This window comes from Salvelinus fontinalis, chromosome 24 (assembly GCF_029448725.1).
Source record: "Salvelinus fontinalis isolate EN_2023a chromosome 24, ASM2944872v1, whole genome shotgun sequence".
Taxonomy (NCBI): domain Eukaryota; kingdom Metazoa; phylum Chordata; class Actinopteri; order Salmoniformes; family Salmonidae; genus Salvelinus; species Salvelinus fontinalis.
In genome coordinates this window covers 12,958,792-12,977,393 of record NC_074688.1, presented here as the reverse complement: position 1 = coordinate 12,977,393, position 18,602 = coordinate 12,958,792, and the positions used below count along the sequence as shown (strand labels likewise).

The 18,602-nt window shown below is 45.4% G+C and overlaps 2 protein-coding genes across 3 annotated transcripts; one reads left to right on the top strand and one right to left on the bottom strand.

Annotated features, from left to right (window-relative positions):
• Window positions 1-187: 187 nt before the first annotated feature.
• Window positions 188-17,113, bottom strand: LOC129821943 (uncharacterized). 2 transcript variants are annotated; one of them, XM_055879711.1, is made up of 11 exons: window positions 16,876-17,113; window positions 7,308-7,618; window positions 6,896-7,046; window positions 6,557-6,739; window positions 6,273-6,410; window positions 5,844-6,038; window positions 5,339-5,558; window positions 5,047-5,147; window positions 4,154-4,420; window positions 2,346-2,404; window positions 188-1,877 (listed from the first exon to the last, which is right to left on the bottom strand). In XM_055879711.1, the coding sequence occupies exons 2-11, from the start codon at window positions 7,583-7,585 to the stop codon at window positions 1,652-1,654; spliced, it is 1,818 nt and encodes a 605-aa protein (XP_055735686.1). In that variant the 5' UTR covers window positions 7,586-7,618; window positions 16,876-17,113; the 3' UTR covers window positions 188-1,651. The 2 variants fall into 2 exon arrangements, with proteins under 2 accessions (XP_055735686.1, XP_055735687.1); XM_055879712.1 differs by lacking the exon at window positions 16,876-17,113 and adding an exon at window positions 12,500-12,585.
• On the top strand, window positions 13,190-14,553 carry LOC129821944 (uncharacterized). Its single transcript, XM_055879713.1, has 2 exons — window positions 13,190-13,280; window positions 13,469-14,553. The coding sequence occupies exon 2, from the start codon at window positions 13,470-13,472 to the stop codon at window positions 14,064-14,066; it is 597 nt and encodes a 198-aa protein (XP_055735688.1). The 5' UTR covers window positions 13,190-13,280; window position 13,469; the 3' UTR covers window positions 14,067-14,553.
• Window positions 17,114-18,602: the final 1,489 nt, after the last annotated feature.

Here is an 18,602-nt window from a genome sequence, read left to right as displayed (position 1 = left end):
ACTAATTGAATTTATAACATTCTTGGGTGCATTTTTTGCATGCACCAGTACAAAACCCCCTTTCAGTTCACCCACTAGCCCAGATACTTGCAGGCCGTCGCACTATGGCGAAATCAGAATCACACGACATACCATTCCACACACACACATTACAGAGTAGAAGAAAAATAGATCTATACCCCTCTGCTTGTTCTCACACTGTTCTTTAATTTCATGACGCATGTACAGATCTAGAACTCCACATATAAAAAAACAAAAACAGGAATCCTTTACTGTATAAAGGGGAAGTTTAAAAATCATCCATGAAATGCAAGAAGCTGAGGAATCTGAATTTAAGAAATCTGATTTGTTCCACTTCACTACCTTTCCACGCTGATACACACTGGACGGACAAGAATCAAAACTCCGTGCAAACACTCCCCCACAAACAAACACACACACCTACTAGCATAAGGCAAACATATTCCAACATTTTCAGATGAGGTGCATGTACCTCACATAATATTATGGAGTTTTTAACCCATTCACTTCTTAAGACTGACATTACATTTGTGACATATGGATGAGATCCAGGATTGCATCCACTATGTCAAAACATAAGCATTGACCATACACTTTTACATAACCCATACAGTATGTTTAGAGGCTTACACTGTCTTCACTGGCCTCAGATGTATTGGCTTTTGCCTGATTGTTTTCCAGCTGGACCCTGTTGGCATCGCAGCAGATGTAAAAGAAATTCATTGAGTATATACTAACGACCCACGCACATGCAAACAAGGTCTCACACACACACAGCAGCAGCACAAAAGGAGTGCTAATTTATCCTAAGTGCATTAGCCAGGTCACCTATCCCATTGACCTACAAATGGGTCATCTCTGCAAGTCGCCCTAGTAAATCCGAGCTTGGGCATTCAGTATCATTCATTTGCAGAAACCCCATGTGAAATCGAGAGCTTGGGACTAACGATTACCTGCAAAAAGATGATTCTGAGATAATTGGCTTCAAAGTTCCAAACTCTCAATGGTTTGAAAGGTGTCAGCAATGTTAGTCTTGTATTCTTTTGAATTTAACAAGATTGGGGTGTTTAGAGTACTATATAGGTAGAGAACATTAAACAGAACAAGGCTTGATCAATAACTCAATTTGGACAAAAATGCGGATAGAACCAATAGTCAAGCGCTTGCAATATAGAGTGCAGAAAAAATCGAAAGCTCTCTCTAGCTTTGACATAATAAATATTGATATACAGATAATTTCAAATGCCCAAAAGAGAATTGCTCAAAGTATTTGCCGTCATTAAGTCGTCCATATAGATTATAATCACCATATAAATAAGTTACAAATCCATCATGACAGACCAATCAACAAAAGTGCTACCCTGGCATAGTAAGACATTATGAATGCCATTAGAGATGAGCTACTTCTGCCAGCAGGATGGTGGAGGGATTCAGATAATAAATACCAAGGCCACATTTTTATTGGGCCTAATAGTTCTTAATTTCTCTCTTTTCTCACGCGGCCTCCTTGTCAATGCCTTACTCATGGTTTTGAAATGGAAAGGCATTCTGGGACTGTCCCCCCTGAATAAGGTGTGTTCAGGGCTCACCACGGATTTGATGTGACCACCTTCTGGGACACTTTTGTCCCTCAGGTTGGCGGGGGCCCGTTGACGTAGCTCAGGGCCAGTTGGAAGGTGCGGGCAAAGGAGTTGGAGCGGTGGCACTCTAAGTCCATGAGGAGTGTTGTGGGCCAGACCAGCAGGGCTAGGAACACAGCCAGCAGGACGACCAGGAACACTAGGCTTCTCAGAGTCTTTAGTGCCCCCAGGGGCCACGAGCTGCACTGGGTTTGTCTGTCAGGGCACTCATTTGGCCTAGAGGAGGAGGGAAATGGATTGAAGGAGCGTGATAGAATTACAAAGTCTCATCATCGTTGAAGTCAGAGCTTGTTATTGACCTTGGGGACTGGGAGTGTGTGCTGTTTTTAATGTCAATAAATCACATGGAGTGAGATTTGCTATCTTCTTCTAATTGGTGTTGAGTGGAATATAAAATGTCACGACGGGTACTTGCAGTGTTGTAGTTATGAAAGTTAAGCCTATTTGAGTGCATCTACGTATAATAAGTAAAAACTATGATAGTACAGTAATATAAGTTGAACCAAAGCATTGAATATTAAAACATATAGGCTGCGTTTACACAGGCAGAACAATGCTGATATTTTGCACAATTATTGGCAAAAGATCTGATTGGTCAAAATACAAATAATTGGGCAAAAGATCAGAATTGGTCTTCCTGTTTAAAGGCAGCCAAAGTTTACACGTGAATAAGACTTTACTCACAGTTGCTCACTATGGACCACCTCCCATGAGGCATTGCAGTGCAGCTCTTCCTCTGGAGACTGGCAGAGAAACAGAGGAATCAACAGAGAGAGGGATTGTGTGTACACACACACAACCCGACAGGGGATGCATTCATTTTGGCCTCTACTCTGTAGGCCTATACAACTTTTTACAAGGCAGCTGGCAAAGGTTTTTACTTTTAGTGTGATCTGCATGCATACAACCTGCCATCTTCAGTACATTGTTGTACGTTTTGAAGACAACAGATGAATGGACTTGATCTCACAAGCTGCCATTAACAGTTATGGCAATTATAAATAATGTGATACTGTTTCCTGTGGGTTTGATTGAAGTCTACAAGTCATCGTATCAGACTGGAGCTGGTCACATGACTGTGAGGTGCAGGGGGCCAAGCACAGCTCCTGGGGGTGTTTCTGAACAGCGATGTCCCCAAGACTGTGGCTTCCCTCAGAGCAACCAGCACACTGACACACATACACAGAGCAGTTTGGGTTACGGCACAGGCTAGACTCATTCTACATGCAGTGTTTCTATGCAACAAAGGCCAATTGTAAATTAAAAGAGACGTCGAGATGTGGTCCAATGAGGTTTCCGCGCACCCCCCCCCCTCCCCCCTCTCATGGGACCAAACCACCAGCTCCTCGACTGCCCCTCTATCCACTCACTGGGTTCTGACGACCGCTCGTGGCCTATGGTGTGTCTTTATTCGCTCGTCTGCAATTACAGACATAAAAAAATCCTGTTAACGCTAGAACGTTCCACCGTCCCTGTAAAAGCTGCCAATTAAGCCACGAGCGCAAAGAAATTACAAGAGCCCCTTTGAATTGGAAATGGTTACTCTGCAAGGTTTGAGGCTTTGCAGTGAAATCAGGCTTTCCATCAGCACAGCGATTCACTTTCTTATGGACGTGTCCCCCTCTGGCGAACAGAATGCTTTAGTCAGGCTGGGCTTCAGACAGCTTAATTAGAAAGAAAAAAGCACCCTCCCAAAAGAACAGAAGGGAAATGTTCCTGGGCTGTTTCTGTTCTGGTGACACTTAAAACGTGGCCTCTGCTACACCAATACATTTATAAATCACAATTTTATTGTTTACGAGGGAGACGAGGTATAGGATACTCTTTGTAGGCGATGTGAGACTCCCAAAATAGTGGGCAATGAATTTAAAGCTGCATGCAATGACACAAAACACCGAGTGTGGATGATTCTATGGATATTCACTTCGTTCGTGATGCCACTGAATTCTCCATGCATTTTTGCAAATATTGAAAAGGAAAGTCGATTCCTAGAGCTAGTCATAGTAAAAAAAAAGAAAAAAAAGTGATCCTTTCCACGAAGCAGGTCTGCATAGAACCAAACACCTTTGTGTGTATGTCTCACTATACATGCCCCTCTCTGGACAAATGCTAGTAAAGAGGAAAATAAGCAGAATCTAATCAGTGTGGACGGTCAGGAGTCTTGTGGAGGCTCCAGGGCACATCTCTCAGCCGTTCCAGAAAGCTACACACACGTGAAGATTCTCATGTGATGCAGTACGCTGCTCAATGAAGGCTACTGTTGCTAGCAGCTCATTCCTCCAACTTCACTCATTTCAGACTGCAGCGGCTATAATGTTTTGGGTGTGGGCAAAGTCGAATGTCCTCAAAAGGATCAGAGGGTTTCTGTCTAAGTCATTATTTCTACCAATAAACTGAGATGACAATGAATTCTAATTTGGAGGAGATATGGGTCAGAGGGGACACTAGATTAGTCTTAAAAAGGCAGAGGAGTTTCTGGGTTTAAGGCATACCTTCCCAGTACTGTCGGTCTGGACTGCCTTGGAGCAGGCTCTGCGCTGTTGGACCGAGGGGACCCTAGAGGGGACGGTGTGTCCATGCGTCTGTCCCAGCCAAGCGCTGATGCGAGCAGGGTCAAAGGTCACAGGCTCCGGGGAGGGTCCGTCGGGCGTGGAGGTCATCCAGCAGCCAGAGAGAAGAGGTCTGTCATCTCTGACACTCTGGGTTGTGGGAGGTGAGAACACCTCTGGACCTGCATACTCAAACCTCCTCTCCAGACTCTGGGAACACCAGCCACAAGTGAGGATAGATTGTGTAATTTTACCTGGAATGAACTAACACATTTCATTGAGGTTTTCTGCTTTAATATGCAAAATCCTCAGAGGCTTTGATGTCTTTATATTGCTGCCTTAATCAGATGCTAAAAATCAGTCCTACACTAATGTATCTTCCACTATTGATTCCAATGGGTTTTGGTTTGAGTTCAACAGCAGTGCAACACAATCAGTATTATATTAGTCACAACAGCAAAAACAAAACTTCTCCCTACTGACACCGATGATAATGGAAGTATTGGCTTTAGGGTTAACTAGAAACAGAGCACTAAGATTGTCTGTGTGTGTGAGAACATTCTCCACCTCTCTCTCTCACACACACACAATAACTCCTTGTTAATCAAATTGAAGAACAACATTGTGCCTCATCATAATTTCAATGGATCATTTGTTTCACCCTGACAAGCGGATGCGCATACTTCAGTATACACCAAATTCCTTTGCCGGTTGAACACAAGTTTACATTCCTGATAATATTGCAAAAACATGTTGACCTGCGTGTGCCTCTGAGCCTAAGGGAACAGTGGCCGAGCAGAGCGGCAGAATATAGATCAGTAGGAGGAGCTACTCACCATGTCCTCTGCTGCGCTGTTATTTAGATCAGACTGAGAGCCTATGGAGCTGAGGTAACTCCGCCTCTTCACACCATCTCTTGCCAATGGCTTCTCTCGATCTGTTTGAATGACACAAGCACACCTCAAATCTGGTGCCAAGCCTCACCGACGCACATCGAAAACAATGACGGCGTTAATCATTTAAAATGTTCTCATGGTATCCCAATGTTTGAGGATAGTACACGTGGATTATTCTATAAGCGTCATAAACTTTTCATTTTAATCCATAGTAAATTATTTCATTGCCTACTTGTGTGGGCGCTGAAATATGACAAGCCAGCGTCGTATTGGGAGACGTGGCCCCCGATGTCGACGGAGGGGTCCCACTCCAGCACCATGTGGTCCAGGTTGGTGGGGTTCCGCTGGTCTGGGGCACTGCCCTTCTCAAACACACCATCCTGCTCCAACAGGATCTCAGACGGACAGCCAGAGTCAGAGGCTTGAGTCAGTACCCAGTCATCCTCATACACCTGACATGGGGAGGAGGGAGCAAAGGAGGAGGTGTAAGTGGAAGGTAATAACTAGGATGCTATAAAAACACAATAATGGTAGAGTTGTTCTCAGTGTTTGGCCTGGAACAGCTGTTCAGAGCCAAGAGAGAAATTGACATATTTCACAACCCAAAAGTCACCTCGCTTGTCTTCACTAGCTTCCTTTAACCCATATATGCCTTTCAGAACAGCGGACAGAAGCTTAGAAGAGCAGGGTCTTAGAGTGGCAGGTGCAGTTAAAGATACAGGTTAAGCAGACCATACCAGTCTCATGCTGAGCAGGCGTGTGTACAGATGGCCCACTCCCTCAAAAACTTGGGCACAGTAGAGCAGCAGCTCCTGCAGCCCCGCCTCGATATCTTGGGCGTCCTCTGGCTCGCTCCTCTGGATTAGCGCCTCACCCCGCTCCAGGAGACAATTCAGACGCCCCGCATTCTCCCCCACTGCCTCCTGGAAGCTCTGAGGCCATACACACAGCACAGTCAAATCAGAGAGGAAACATTTACATGGGGAAAGGCCTGGTACTGGCATCAGGTAGCAGCAAGTCAGGGAAAGTTAATGGGAATTACAGATATATTACCAGGTAAAGTAGATGCAAAATTATGTTAGGCACAAGTGAGGACCTCTGATTGCGTGGTCAGATTACTTGGCTGGTCAGTCCTGTCCAGTACAGTCCTAGGCCATGTCCTTTACCTGCAGCTCCCGCATCTTGTCACAGGTGTCCCTTCCAGAGAAGTGCTCCACCTCGGTCAGCCTAAGGTCCATGTCAGCAAGCCACACAGCCATCTCCTCCCTCTGGCCATCAAACTCCTCGCGCTGGGACACACAGTGCTGGGGGAGGTGCAGGAGAAGACAGGGTAGGAAAGAGAGCATGTGAAGCGAGGGGGGTTGGATGTAGCGCAAAAAATAAATGTCCCCTATATACACTGCCTTAGGCATCTGTGTGATGGCGGAAGGGGGTATCTTGCACCTCTTACCTTGAGTCTGCGGCAGACACTCTCAATGGTTCCATGTAGGCGGTCCCAGCGCTGACCACAGTCCTTGGCCATGCCCAGCAGGCGTGACCGCATGGCCCCATCAAAGAGCCTGGTCAGGGTCCTGTTCCTAAGGGTCAGACTGTCCAGCTGCACCAGCCGAGCCCCAGCCTGGGTCCTCAGGCTCTGGGAGGGGAGAGCACAACAACTGGGGGGTTTAGATAGAGACTTGTTGTTCTGTCTGTTGTTCTATTATACAGGGGAACAAAACAGTGCTGTAATAACACCACCAACATGGGGCTTTAGATGGACATTAGACGGCCTAATCTGGTCTCCTTTTACCTCAAATTTCTTGAGCTCCTCCTTGGCAGTGACAAAGAGCACATGGGCAGATCTCGGGGAGTCGGCAGACTTCTCAGCCAATTGGAGCCAGTCGCCGAGAGAGGAGCACTCCTTCATGAACTCATGCCATAGCACCCATTTTCTTTCCAACCTTTGCGAGATAAAACAAACAAAGGTCAGACTGGTAAACAGAAAAGCACATTGATTAGGGTAGTATGGTTCACTGCTAGGAGAGACTGCAGAATCGCCCTGTTGATCAATATAATCTACTATCCATTAATGAACTGTCCACGTTAATTAGGCCTTAATCCTTCAAATCAGCAAATACACTTGAGAAAACCCCATAGGGGTCAGAAGAGAAAACGAATGTGTTGAGGAGTTGAGAAAGGGGATTTTTCTGATACACACTCACTGGACACATCCATCCAGAGACAGGCTTCCATCTTGGATCAAGCAGTTTCCCAGTGGCAGACAGTCTTGGGGCTCCTCATTGATATCTAGTAGAGGCAGGAATTGGGACTCGGAAAGTAGGGGCTCAGTGTGCTCTAGGATCAGGTCCAATCGCAAGGGGCTGTTCACAGACTGGGTAGCGACTCGACGTTCATCCTCTTCCGACATTATGTCACTTCCTGTGCTGCAGGGACAATGTTGTCCATGACTACCGGCTGAGAGTGGCACCTCCACAGGCATCTTTGGCTCCACCTGTCACCTGGGCAGCTCCACCTGTTTGGGGTGGGAAAGTGTCGCTGCATTACAACTCTCCGAAATGAGGTGACAATTACAACACATGTACTCAATGCAATTCATTTGAAAGCATTTTTACCAGTAACAATGTCTATAGTATGTTATCAGATGGACCCTACATGCTTTTCAATGCACTCCGTAAAAAGGTGCGATCTTTGAAAAAACTATAAATCAAGGGTGGGATGTCTTGGAGCACTCAGTGTTGGGTGAGCACCTGAGTTAACCCATCAGGGTTATTCATATATGTAATTACAAATAGAGTTCTGAATGACTGCCCAGGAATTGAGAGAGACTGAATGCCTCTCCCAAAGTGAGGCAACTACCCGAATGGCCAAGAGGTAATTTTCTGGGCCATCTAATCGTTTTGTAGTAGCAATCCCTCTTATGAATTATGACTCAGCAGTTCCACACTTCAGACATTTCTAAAAAGGGGTTAGGAGCTGAAAACAGAGGACGTTTTCACATTACAGACTGTTGGATAGGAAATGAACAGTAAAGAGTAGTCCTTCGGTCCCATCAATGTTGACATTAACCATTTCTGCCTGCCTTTAGAAAATCATACAACAAAAGCTGAGGGTGTGTAATTAAACAAGTCTGAAACATGCACTTGTCTAGTCAGTGCATAGGAGATGTTGTACCCACCGTGACTATTAAAACCTACCCTAAACCAGAAACCGTGGATAGATGTCGGCATTCACGCAGAACTGAAAGCGCAAGCCACCGCATTTAACCATGGCAAGGTGACTGGGAATATGGCAGAATACGAACAGTGTAGTTATTCTCTCCGCAAGGCCATCAAACAAGTGAAATGTCAACAGAAAATGTTGCAATTCAACGGCTCAGACACGAGACGTATGTGGCAGGGTCTACAAACAATCACGGACTACAAAAAGAAAACCAGCCACGTCACGCTTCCAGACAAACTAAACACCTTCTTTGCCCGCTTTGAGGATAATACAGTGCCACCAACACGGCCCGCTACCAAGGACTGTGGTCTCTCCTCTGTGGCCGACGTGAGTAAGACATTTAAGCTTGTTAACCCTTGCAAGGCTGCCGGCGCAGACCAGCTGGTGTGTTGATGGACATGCTTCAAGATGGCCACCACTGTTCCGCAACCCAAAAAGGCAAGTGAACTAAAGGACTATCGCCCCGTAGCACTCACTTCATCATCATGAAGTGCAGAGAGTCTAGTTAAGGATCATATCACCTCTACCTTACCTGACACCCGCTTCAATAGATCCACAGACGATGCAATCACCATCGTACTGCACACTCCCCTACCCCATCTGGACAAGAGTAATACCTATGTAAGAATGCTGTTCATTGACTATAGCTCAGAATTCAACACCATAGTACCCTCCAAGCTCATCATTAAGCTAGAGGCCCTGGGTCTCAACCCCACCCTGTGCAATTGGGTCTTGGACTTCCTGACGGGCCGCCCCCAGGTGGTGAATGTAGGAAACACAACCACTTCACTGATCCTTAACAGTGGGGTCCCACAAGGGTGCATGCTCAGCCCGATCCTGTACTCCCTGTTCACCCATGACTGCGTGGCCATGCACGCCTCCAACTCAATCATCAAGTTTGCAGACGACAACAGTTGCAGGCCTGATTACGAACAACAAGATAGCCTACAGGGAGGTGGTGAGGGCACTCGGAGAATAGTGTCTGCAAACCAACCTCTCACTCAATGTCAACAAAACATTGGAGATGATCGTGGACCTCATGAAAACAGCAGAGGGAGCACCCCCCTATCCACATCGACGGGACAGCAGTGGAGAAGGTGGATAGTTTAAGTTCCTCGGCGTACATGTCACAGACAAATTGAAATGGTCCACCCACACAGACAGTGTGGTGAAGGCGCAACAGCACCACTTCAACCTCAGGAGGCTGAAGAAATGTGGCTTGTCACCTAAAACTTTTACAGATACACAATTGAGAGCATCCTGTAGGGCTGCATTACCACCTGGTACAGCAACTGCACCACCCACAACCGCAAGGCTCTCCAGAGGGTGGTGCGGTCTACACAACGCATCACCGGGGGCAAACTACCTGCCCTCCAGGACACCTACAGCACCCGATGTCACAGGTAGGCCAAAAAGATCAAAGACAACAACCACCCGAGCCACTGCCTGTTCACCCCACTACCAGCCAGAAGTTGAGGTTAGTACAGGTGCATCAAAGCTGGGACCGAGAGACTGAAAAACAGCTTCCATCTCAAGGCCATCTGACTGTTAAACACCCATCACTAACACAGACGCTGCTGCTTACATACAGTGGCAGTTCTAGACCATTTCAACTGGGGGGGGGGGGGGCAAGCTGGGGCCAGTTGTACAGTTAGAGGGGCCAGTTACATTAGACGTTATTGTTGTCATCGTTTTCTTCACTGCATTGCAGGCATTAGCAGGCAAAATACCATGTTCATAATCATCATCGTTGCCACTGTCTAATAACGGATGTAAAAAAAGAACGATAGCAAAAATTTGTTATGTAAAAATGATTTCATACTCCACATTTAGGGGGGCCACAAGGGGGTCAAATTGTTGTCACAGGGGCACTGCCCCCCCCCCCCAACATTTGAATACCACCAATTTAAACATTTATTTTTTGCATTCATTAGCTACTGAGGATACTTTTTGATGCATTCTTCTCATTGTCATTCATAACTAATTTCCATGTTGCCATGCTTCAGGGCGGAAGGCATGTTGCTATGTGAAAGGAATGACAGCTCCTTCCAGGGGAAGAAGAACAGTGTGGAGGATGTTTCCAATACACATCACTGGCAATCTGCAATCCCACTTGTGAGCGTCCATCGACCCAACTGTCTATACTTAGTATTCCTTTCATATCCTCTTGAGGAACAGTCAGGATTGCAGAAGTTCTTTAGTCAGTGCAGAGATTTCACTATCAAGTTTGAACTCTTGGCAAACTTCTTACGTGGTTCTCAGTTGGTTCATTTGTGTGGCACAAAGCTGTGAGAAACTCTCCATTTGAGCCAACCTCTTAGACAGTGACATGCCCATAACTAATGACTAAACTGAAGTCCATAGGTCACAGAGACTGCCAGGAAAAAGTTTATGTAGGGCAGATGTGAGAACAGGCTGTCGGTGGAGTCTGAACTACTATCATGTGTGATACAGTTATGGAAAACATCAATAAAATGGAAGGGGATGATTATATGACCCAAAAGTAAATATTGCTTATCTTACAGTGACATGAAACAGGGAACACAAGGTTGACATGGTTACCACTGCGTTATGCCAACCCAATCTGCTCACATTACTAGTGTTGTCAATCAAAATGTCCCGTAAACAACTTGATTGAGATGCCCTGGAGACTTAACACTTCACAACAAATTAACACAGGAGTGTTCTTTTCCATGGCAGTTCTTTTTTTATGCAGTTAAATAGAAATCCAGATTGTGGAAGTAGCCTGTAGGCTCTAAGAATTCCCTCAGCCTTGGAGGCCGATAAACCCCTTCCTCACACTGTCCGGAAGAGTTACGAGGGCACAACTGTGGCCCTGGTATAAGAAAATGCCAAATAGATTTCCCCCGGTCCCTTACCTGCTGAATACGCCATGGAAGGTTGGCTACTCTGGTACCGGGGGCTTATTGTTAATCATCGGCAAGTCAACGGACCTCTCCGGACTGTCACACTTGATAATCCGGCACAGCAGACTGCTGCCTCACTGACTGGCCTGAGGTTGACCTCTGACCTTTGACTAATCATCCAGAGTGAGACAGGGAATAACACTACCAATCAGACAGATTGATCAACGGTCATCTTCTCCTCTTCATATTCAGATAGAACGCAGGGCTTTCAAAATGGCTGCAAGCCATTGGTTAAATATGAATATGAACACCATGAAAACGGGCTTTTCTTTTTACTCGAGAGAGCAGCGTCAGTCAGTCGCATCTCAACATTCATAAGCGTGTGGCTGACTGCTCCATTGAAAGAGGGCAAGGAGTCACTGGATTGGGCCTCGAGGCGAAGGGAGTTGAAAATCGAAAGCAGTTTTATTACTTTTGTACCTGTTAGAGGAGCTCAGTCCATTCTGGAGTATAATGGAACACGCAGATGTCACAGCTTCTAAAGGGCACTTGTAATTTCTGCAGGCTGGGAGGGAGAGGGCTGGGCGGCAACGAGGCTCCAGATCTATGGTGAGAGGTTAATCAATTCTCCAGTGTTGAGTAGTGTGTGTGTGTGTGTGTGTGTGTGTGTGTGTGTGTGTGTGTGTGTGTGTGTGTGTGTGTGTGTGTGTGTGTGTGTGTGAGAGAGGGGGTTAGGGTTGCAGTATATGATGGAAGCTGACAGCCAGTAGTTGAGTAACATGTAATTCCATGGGGACTCGGGTCAGAAGCTCAGGTTTCGACACATACATGCCTGTATCATATACGCCCTCCATAAAAAAGTGTCATGGTTAGGTTTCAGTCCCCCTCTAGACAGCACAAAGGGCAGGGTGCTTCTCTGGCTGCAGGTGATGATACAGTCCCAATAAATAGGCTACTTCTCAATGACATTACATTTACTCTATTAAAACCTTCCTCTTTACAGTATGGCAAAGGCCATCCGTGTATATAGTACAGTCCTAAGACACTGGATGTCAAGTCACTCTAGTCTGTGCAGAAATGGTAACTACCTGCCCATGAATACATGAATAGGGATCTGACAAGTAAACTAATGTCAGCTTACGCCCACAATGTGCATGAGTCATATTACTGTCGTGGTAGGGGTGGAGGGGCAAAGCAGATGCATGTTGGTAGTTTTCCATAACAATACCCGCATTTGAATAAGTGAGAGAGCTGAATGAACCCAAACAGTGAAACTGCTGTCTGCTATGGAAGAAACAAAACTATACCTCTCCGGCTCAGACAAAAGGTGAGCTGCTGACGTCATCAGCCAACGATTGCCCAGATGAGCCCTGCTGCGCGAGACACATGAAAAATAATGACAGCGTCAACACAGCCATTAAAGCGTGATTGGCCGCTGACATTTCCTTGATGGATGCTTCGTCAGCTGACACCGGTAGCATCCTGGACCACCTGACGGACAGGCTGGGAGCGAGAAGCAGGAACATTACCAGGGAAAAGAGGATTGTTAACCTGCGGAGTCAGTCTGCTATTCAGTCTTTGACAGAAAGTGTCAACTGTCATTTGCCTAAATATTGACTCAACCTCCAGGTCACGTACTGCTGGCTACATGTTCTTAGTGGGACAGTGTTCGGGGACAATAATTAATTGGCAATTGCATCCCTTTAGCCGTCTGACTTGCGGTGGACACAAAGTTCATAAGCAGTTGGGACAGGTCATTCTTTGTCCGGGTGTGTGAAGGCAGCTCCTCTCCTCCTCTTCTGAAGGTGAAAACCACCCCCTCCAAAAAAAACAGCTATTGGTATGCAGCTCCCATGCCTGGAGCAGAGGCTCAGGGCTGAACAGACCGAAGCACCACACCGCTGCATGAATCACATTTATCTGCCTGGATACTATTAGATGGGCTCTACAGCACCACCAGTGACCACGTAGTTAGTCTTGCTCAACAAAACTTAACTTTGACTTCAGCACTTTTTAGTCCATGCCAACTAGTTCAGTACTTCAACAACACGGAGGGCGAATGCAGTTCAGTCGAAAGGACTAGGCACAGTAAGCAAAATTAAACAAATAGCAAGTACAGAGCCATTGGAAACGTAACATACTATTTGTGAAAAGTGACAAATGTGCACGTCACCATAGCTGAAATAATGACATCTTAACAAATACACCTTGATCTATTCTCATCCCAACAGTTAGCATGCCTATCGACACGTTTACAGTGCCCGTCTCTTTTGCAGCATGTCCGACCACTCCCTTCTGTGCCATACCGCGGGCAGAGTGAGGAGCAGCAGCCGTGGGGGACATCCGTTGGGACAGCCAGTGAGGAGCAGCAGCCGTGGGGGACAGCCGGTGGGACAGCCAGTGAGGAGCAGCAGCCGTGGGGGACAGCCGGTGGGACAGCCAGTGAGGAGCAGCAGCCGTGGGGGACATCCGGTGGAACAGCCAGTGAGGAGCAGCAGCCGTGGGGGACATCCGGTGGGACAGCCAGTGAGGAGCAGCAGCCGTGGGGGACATCCGGTGGGACAGCCAGTGAGGAGCAGCAGCCGTGGGGGACATCCGGTGGGACAGCCAGTGAGGAGCAGCAGCCGTGGGGGACATCCGGTGGGACAGCCAGTGAGGAGCAGCAGCCGTGGGGGACATCCGGTGGGACAGCCAGTGAGGAGCAGCAGCCGTGGGGGACATCCGGTGGGACAGCCAGTGAGGAGCAGAGAAAATGGAGCGCAGCGCCACGTCTTCAACTGCTCCCAACCCATCCCCCTCAAACTCGCTCCCCTCACCCCAATGGCCCAGAGACTGCGGCCATTGTTTCGGGAGCACAAAAGACTCACAAAGTGAACAAATGTGCCTTTCTGCTGTCCGGATGGAGTGCGGAAGACAGGCCTGGGACACCTGATCTATCCCTCCATCTGCACAGAGAAAGAGGCAGCCAGGGAGAGAAACTCACCGTTAGTCACCCCCGAACTGATCCAAGATCAGAATACTTAAAACAGTCAGTTGTGGGAGAGGAAAGGAGCAGGTCCAGAGGAGAGATCTGGTGACCCTCGATGGAAACTTTTTCACCCTCCAACTAAGTCTCTGCATTAATTGAGTGAGAACGAGAAAGAAATGGCAAAGACAAAATGGAGGACGAAGCAGAATAAGAGAGAAAGGAAAGAAACACTGATTGAAAGAGAGGGACAGATAGGAGAAAGGGTGATAGAGTGAGTGAGTTGTGTACTGTAGTACCGAGACTGTAGTATTCAGCCCTCAGTGACTGAAAGGCAAATATTAGTTTGTAACACTACTGCACTCTAATAAAAAAAAAAAGTGGTTAAACATCAAATACACTACAAAAGCTCTCATATTTCATAGGCTGCTAGAATTACTGAGCCTTCCCTACCAATATTTACTAAAAAGGTGTGTTTGGAAGCAATGCTACGTTGGTGAAATCCGACCCCATGTTTCCAACAGCAATACCTCAGTCTTTAGATTTCAAGTGTCTGTATAAAAACGCCTAAAGTAGGTGATGAGTACAAGACAACAAAGACAGAAAACAGAGAAATGACGTGAACACAATGGAACAAGAGGCCTGGCCCGGGAACAGGAGGAGAGTGTGTGGTCAAGTACACTTTAGGTTACACAGATTATGTTTGGTGTCAGATAAAATCTCTTTTAATGAGGGCTGTATCTAATGTTGTGCTTAATCAGGCATGGGAAACTGCTGCTCTGGATATCATAGCTATACTATCGCTAAGAGGAGAGAGATAATAACCCCAGTCACGCAAGAGAGCCCAGGACTGAAGAGTGGAGAGTACAATGGCTTTTTTTTGGGGGGGGGGGGGGGGGGGGGGGGGGTCATCTTTGTCCAAATCCAGAGCACATTCCTCCGTTAGTGACCGCACCTCTCTTTAGGGTGACCATCATGCAGCCACACACAATGCCGTATATAGGATATGGGAATGGAACTCAATTCTTAGAGGGCTGGAGCACTCAATTAGACTCAGTGGTTCGCAATGTTCCTTGTGTCCTAAAATTCATTTATTAGACATTATCAGGGGAAATGAACATAATTAAATGTGTTTGGCTAAATAACTAAAAGAGCAAGCTAATGAATGCAACGGAAATTGACTGGAATAAAAAATAAAAATAAAAACTTTCTGGAAACCATTTAGAGGCCTGCGATGGACGTCTGCAAGAGAGGCATAGACTTAATCAAAATGGATGTCTGGACAGAAACCAAAATAAATCACAATACTTTAGAGTCCCTGTTATACCATACATTTTTGGTTATAAGAGAGCAGCAGGTAAATGAATCTGACCCTGAATCCAGTTGAGAAATCTTTTATCTGTTTATTTTCCCTCTCAGGTCCATGTAGGGAGCTTGGAGAGATACTCTACTGCCAGATGATATTCTTCAGGAGCTGAGCCCCTGAAGGAGGGGACATTTTTGTGATTAAGAGATCTGTAACCTTCAATGATGAGAGGGTATCATATCAATACCGAAATGAGAAAGGCCTGCAATTCTCCTTCTGATTAATGTCCTTACACCCTTTATCTCTAGGTCAGGGATAGCAAATTAAATAGCTGTCTGCTCACAAACTCATGAGTTGGGTTTCACAGACAGCCCGTTGTCAGCTTTCTGGTCCAGGGCCTGGCACTTGTCTGAGGGATGTTGCTGACTGATTCAGTAGTTAATTAGCCGACACCAATTTCTTCAGGTCAAGCACTGCTCAAAGGAGCAGAATCATTTTATCTAATTGCTGGTCACTAATGAAAAAAGGACTGTCAAAGGGCTGTGAAGATACACTGCGATTCCCATTAGGCCTATAGAAATTTGCTTTAGTCACTGGCATTATAAGGTTTAGACATCGGCCCGCAAAAGTGATGTGCAATTTGTTGTGTAAAAGTACTCAACCTATTTTTATTTCAACTTTATTTAACCAGGTAGGCCAGTTGAGAACAAGTTCTCATTCACAACTGCGACCTGGCCAAGATAAAGCAAAGCAGTGCGACACAAACACAGAGTTACACACGGAATAAACAAACGTACAGTCAATAACACAATAGAAAAAATCTACATACAGTGTGAAGAAATGAGGTAAGATTAGGGAGGTAAGGCAATAAATAGACCATAGTGGCAAAATGTTTTACAGTTTAGCAATTAAACACTGTGTGATAGATGTGCAGACCTTGTGAAAAGAGCACCATTTTCTGTGAAAATTAGATGGCTGAGGAGTATTTGGTTCCACTAGGAGTTGTAGATCCAGCAGTAAAGCTATTGATGCCACATCCTCAAAAAGTAATAACCTCAAGGCATGACAGGGAATTCACTTTAAAAATGAGTCATGCATACTGTAGTTTCATAGTACAGCAGCCAGACAGTAACCGGTTCCTTTTGAAAACAATTTAAGTGGAAATGACACTTTAGGCCTACAAGTTAGTACTACATGAGATAAACACCATTCCTGTCTGCTCTTGGAACTTGTAATAACGTTGACGAAATTCGAATGTTGTTAATGACCCACTTTGTCTCTCGCCAAACAAAACGAGAATGAAATAACATGTTATAATTTTACATTTTATTAGACCTACTCGAACGTTTAAACTATGTTGACGTCAAAAATCACCAATAGCATTGAGACAGTGAAACAAACGGGCAACTTACGATTCTACTTCGTCTGGATTCACAGGTAGGATTCATACAGGTGGGAGGTCTTGACACTGGGAAGCTCCATTTCGCTTGATGCCTAAATATGACAAACACTTATTCGAAATGCGGCGGGACGTTTGTGCACGCTTAAAGAAACAACCATAGGATGTCATTTGTGAAGTTGATCTGCTTTCTCTTGTAAATGTAACAACTATAGAAAGAGCACGCCGGCGTTATGAATGTAGCAGGTAACTTGACCTGTCACAGGTAGTTTGAAACCACACCCCTCGCGTTCTACTCACCTGCATTAAACTTCCGCCAACCTGAATGTATCACGTACTGACAATTCCCAAGCAAAAAAAAGAATCTATCAAAAAATATTGCCTTATCCATTCTTTCATAACTGAAAAATACAGTGGACAATTCAATTGAAGTTTCCCTTATAGATTTTTTAAAACTCATACGGTTATTTCCAGACTGTGATACAAAAAAAAAATCAAAGACAGATGTCTCGATCATTTTAAATAAAATTAAATAAATGCAGACGTTTACATGTATTATACAGGCCATGTGCACAGCTCTTCTACCCCTTATATGTAATTATTCAAATGAAGGCATATTGTAGGCCAGTTACATAAGGATGGTATAAAAAGAGGTTGGAGTGGCTTGTATAAAAGTTTTATTCTAAGCTGCAGTCATTTTATACTCATATGAGTATAACTTAACTGTCTTGCCTAGTTAAATAAAGGTTCAATTAAAAAAAGGAGTATATTATAATTTTCACCCCAGTTGTCTTGAACACAGAGAATATCTTGGTAAATCTATTTGGCTCAGGCCTCCAGAAATAGTGGAGTGCCTAGTATAAAGATGTGACTCATAAACCCCATGATTTACAGTAGATCCTGTGCTTTTAGGGGACAGTGAAATAAGATAGGAATTATACAGATTCAGGGTGCATTGAAATTGTATTTGTGTCATTAGAGAAGGCACAGCTGATTAACTCACACTGTACTAATAGATAGCCCCCCCCCCCCCCCCCCCCTCCAAGGAGACCCTTTGTTGTTGATTACAGTGAAACAAAGGAGCGGCATCAGCAAGGCAAACATTCACCTGACTGTAGTCACATATGCAGGCTACAGAGCCTCAGTATGGAGCAAGAACACAGCATGCCAGAGAGAGCGATTGTAATGTTTTTCTTCTTTTGAAACGTCTGCGAGTGTAACGTTTACTGTTAAATTTCATTGTTTATTTCACTTTTGTATATTATCTACCTCACTTGCTTTGGCAATGTTAACATGTTTCCCATGCCATTAAAGCTCCTTGAATTGAATTGAATTGAGAGACAGATTCAGGCTTTTACATTGATGGCTTCACTCTCTCAGCTCATGTCTTAGAGGAGGGCTCAGTCAGACGGTTTTCGTTGGTGCTTCAGCAGAAACAGGGGGAGTGAGTGAGAGAGATAGAGATTATATGCTTACCGCGTTCCCACTCTCCAACCGAAGCTAACGTCAAATCTCTTTTTAACAAGGGGAGAGGGGAGATGGGGGAGAGGCAAGGCATGCAAGATAACTCAATGAGCACGTCTGAATGGATTACCCACTCTGCTAATTATGACAAAAAACACTGTAAATATACATCAGAGTGGTTTTACTCTCCATACTCTCGCTCTCTGTTTTAATTATGTTATGGAGTGGGAAGGGAAGAGGGCTTACCAATTGGCCTTTCCGGAGAAACAAAAGAGA

Bases quoted from the DNA above. Each gene is read 5' to 3' on its own strand.
- LOC129821943 (XM_055879711.1), bottom strand. From the start codon at position 7,585: ATGCCTGTGGAGGTGCCACTCTCAGCCGGTAGTCATGGACAACATTGT. The intron at 6,411-6,556 runs GTAAGAGGTGCA...CACCTCCCCCAG, and splicing joins GTGTCTGCCGCAGACTCAAG to CACTGTGTGTCCCAGCGCGA. The intron at 5,559-5,843 runs GTATGGTCTGCT...TCCCCATGTCAG, and splicing joins GCCTGCTCAGCATGAGACTG to GTGTATGAGGATGACTGGGT.
- LOC129821944 (XM_055879713.1), top strand. From the start codon at position 13,470: ATGTCCGACCACTCCCTTCTGTGCCATACCGCGGGCAGAGTGAGGAGC.